The 3531-nt window shown below is 34.9% G+C and overlaps 1 protein-coding gene across 1 annotated transcript in view; it reads right to left on the reverse strand.

The window, feature by feature from the left end:
- Positions 1 to 3531, reverse strand: part of LOC116689945 (endophilin-B2-like) — a 29162-nt gene that overhangs the window by 18771 nt on the left and 6860 nt on the right. The window contains 1 exon segment of the mRNA XM_032516680.1: positions 1520 to 1648. Coding sequence (XP_032372571.1) covers positions 1520 to 1648 — 129 coding nt within the window.

A 3531-nucleotide genomic window follows, 5' to 3' on the forward strand; every position in this document is an offset into this window, starting at 1 on the left:
ATTATCACTTTTTCTGACATTTTTGTCACTTTTTTAATGTTCCGGGTGCTTTTTTTGATGTTTTTTTTATCTTTTTATCTTCCAACAAGACAATGATCCCAAACATACAGCCAAAATTACAAAGGAATGGTTCACAAATAAACGTATCCAGGTGTTAGAATGGCCAACAAAGTCCAGACCTGAATCCAATCGAGAATCTGTAGAAAGAACTGAAAACTGCTGTTCACAACGCTCTCCATCCAACCTCACTGAGTCGAGCGTTTTGCAAGGAAGAAGGGTAAGAAACTTCAGTCTCTCGATGTGCAAAACTGATAGAGACATACCCCAAGCGACTGCAGCTGTAATCGCAGCAAAAGGTGGCTTACAAAGTATTAACGCAAGGGGGCCCAATAATTTGCACGCACCACTTTTCAGTTTTTTATTTGCTAAAAAAGTTTAAAATATCCAATAGATTTCGTTCCACTTCACAATTGTGTCCCACTTGTTGGGTGATTCTTCACAAAAAATAAAAATGTTATATCTTTATGTGAAGCCTGAAATGTGTCAAAAGGTTGAAAAGTTCAAGGGGGCCGAATACTTTGCAAGGCACTGTACTAAAAAGAGCCCGACCGTAAAGGCCGTACCGATACATATTTGGTTATTTAAAAATCCAATATGCCGATATATACATTTTTTTTTTTTTTTTTTTTGACAGTCCTTTTTTTTTAATATTCATTTATCAGAATAATTTATTTGTCATTATATATTATTCTGATGGAGAACAAAAAACTGTTGCCTTGAGATAAAATTTCACCCGTCTTTCAACCAAATTGCCCAGAAGCAGCACAGACTGTTCCATGAAACACTCTTTACAATTCAAATTAAGGATCAGTTCACTACTATCGTTTTTTTATAGCATTATTCTGACTAAACTTTGACAGTCTGGGAATATCCATCATCCACTGATCTTAAATATTAAGTCAAGATAAATCATACTTTCTGCTTTTTTTTAAAACATAGAAAGGAGATGTAAGTTCATATAGGCTAGGTGAGGTTTATTGACCATCAATTCCAAAAATGAGTGTAAAAATACTGGTAAGAAGATGCTGTTAGAGCATACTGTATAGTATATACTGTATTGTAGTGGGGGGGAAAGCGCAGACATTTTTTTTTTAAAGAAACAAAAACATCAGTGTAAAAAAAGGAAAAAACTAAAAAAAGTTGATTTTCAATGTTGACCCAGAAAGTCAACACAAGGGTTAAGAAAAGCAGGAAGAGGCAGTATTAGGTAACTTTTCAACTTGTTATGTGAATATTTCTATGTAAGAATGTGGTCACCTTGTACAGATTAGATTTACATCAACATTATACCCAAATAATACGACCCGGACCACTTTCAGACACATTTCAGAATTCATTCCAACTGCAATGTGTTCTGCATGCATTTGCACCTAGTGTTTTCTTGATCCAGATAAAATGCTTGTACAGGGTGGGAAAAGAGTTTTGACTCCTTGAAGCTTTTAAGTGGATGCATACTTACCATAAGGAGTTCCAGGGCCAAATTCCTTTGCCGCATCCTGCATATATTGACCCAGCAGCTCTCCATTGGTAATTCTGCATGGTGCCTTCCTGTCCAACTTTTCGTAGAGAAACTCTTCAATTCTGGCACCTAAAGAGAAAATCCAGAGCTACATTTATGGCAAAGCTGGGAAAGAAAGAAGTACTTGAAACTTTTAGTTAATTTACCCGTCATATTGATTAAATAAAAACTATGCCTGAAATAATAACTCACTTGTCACTTACTACCCCTCAGTGGTGTATTGATGTATTAGAACCCATCTCTGCTCTATGAAACTTTTTCTTTGTTTTGATGTTCTAGCTTTATTTATTTCCTTTTTTTAATTTTATTTTTAACAGACGTGTAGTTGAGTCTGAGCCACTGTCATAAGTGGCAGGGTGGCTGGTAAACATAACATACTGAAACAGAGATGAAAAGAGGGCACATCATTGACTTCTATTCACCAGCAGTGTCTGCTGGATGTAAAATTAGTCAACATGTTGGCCAAAAGGACTCTATAAACTGGTGAAAGTTTATATGTAAGCTTTTTTTTTTTTTTAACTCCCAGAAAACTGCAGGTCCACTGCAACTCTGTTCTTTTAAATCAGTGCAGATTATATCTCTTTTTGATGCTTCTATTTTAAAGTAATTGTTAATTTCTGACACTGCACTGAAACTTGAATTATTGTATTCCATACCTTGTTAATTCTATTTTAGCTGCTTTTATATTGTCTTTAACAAATTGTTTTATATGGCTCTTTAATGTTTTATGTGAAGCACTTTGAATTGCCTTGTTGCTGAGATGTGCTATAAAGCTGGCTTGCCTATTTTGATGTTTTTCAGCCCCCTTGTGGCAGAACATCACTGAATTTATTAGAAATAGCTATAAAACAATGTAAAAACACACCTTTACAATGCTAATTTTGCAGGATTACCAATGGTGGTGGATTTTCCAATGGTGTTTAATTACTGATGTCAAGTGTAATTATGCATTTCTATACTGTTCTGAGAAGAAGAAAAAGACATCCAATATTTTTCCTAGAATTGTAGTGGGGGAAAAGAGCAAGAGTTGCACACAATGGAAACACTCAAGTTAGCTTGAAGTAGTAAAACATCTGTGACTAATGCTCAAAGTTTTGCACAAAAAAAGATGCATCCAGCTGTATATTGGTAGCCTATATCACAAACATTTTTTTCTTGCTCAAATTGTGCTTAAAATATGCATTGTATGTAACTGCATGAAAGGAAAAAACTTTACTTTGAGTCATTGCAGGTTTGCGCAGTGTGATAAGAAAATTTAAATAATGTTTGTTGTTGTGTTTATGTAATCCGAATACGAGATTAATCTGTATCCAACAGCCAAATCTGTACGTAAAGACGTACGTAACTGTAAATAGTAACTTATATACAGAAAAACTGGACAAACTAACATGAATGCAGTCCGTTACAAAACCTATGGTATGACTAACTGCTTCTTTTGACCATGGTTACAAGAAGACTCATAATAAATGGCACATTATAGACTGCTTCACAAACTACCACAAAAGTAATTCAATACACTCTCAACAGAGAAGTATTGTAAAGTTTCTGTCATTTTGTCCTGTAATGCAATTGGAAAATAAACACCCCACACACTATAGCACGTGTCAAACTCAAGGCCCCTGGCAGATTCAGGTCAGGCCCTTATATCAATTTAGGAAGCAACCTAAATGCGACATCAAAGCAGAATATGGCAGATTTAGTGACTTTGAGACTCTGAAATTCCCACAGAAGCAGAGAGTTTCCATAGTCAGGCTGTGAACAGGTTGTTGTAACAAATGTTGTCATTGTTTTGCTAAATTCTATAATTATTAAGGAACTTTTTTGCTGACTTTTGTAGGGCTTTATTCAATTTTCAATTCAAATTTATTTATAGTATCAATTTATAACAAGCGTTATCTCAAGACACTTTACAGATAGAGCAAGTCTAGACCACACTCCAGAATTTACAAGGA

This window comes from Etheostoma spectabile, chromosome 5, assembly GCF_008692095.1.
Source record: "Etheostoma spectabile isolate EspeVRDwgs_2016 chromosome 5, UIUC_Espe_1.0, whole genome shotgun sequence".
NCBI classification, from domain to species: domain Eukaryota; kingdom Metazoa; phylum Chordata; class Actinopteri; order Perciformes; family Percidae; genus Etheostoma; species Etheostoma spectabile.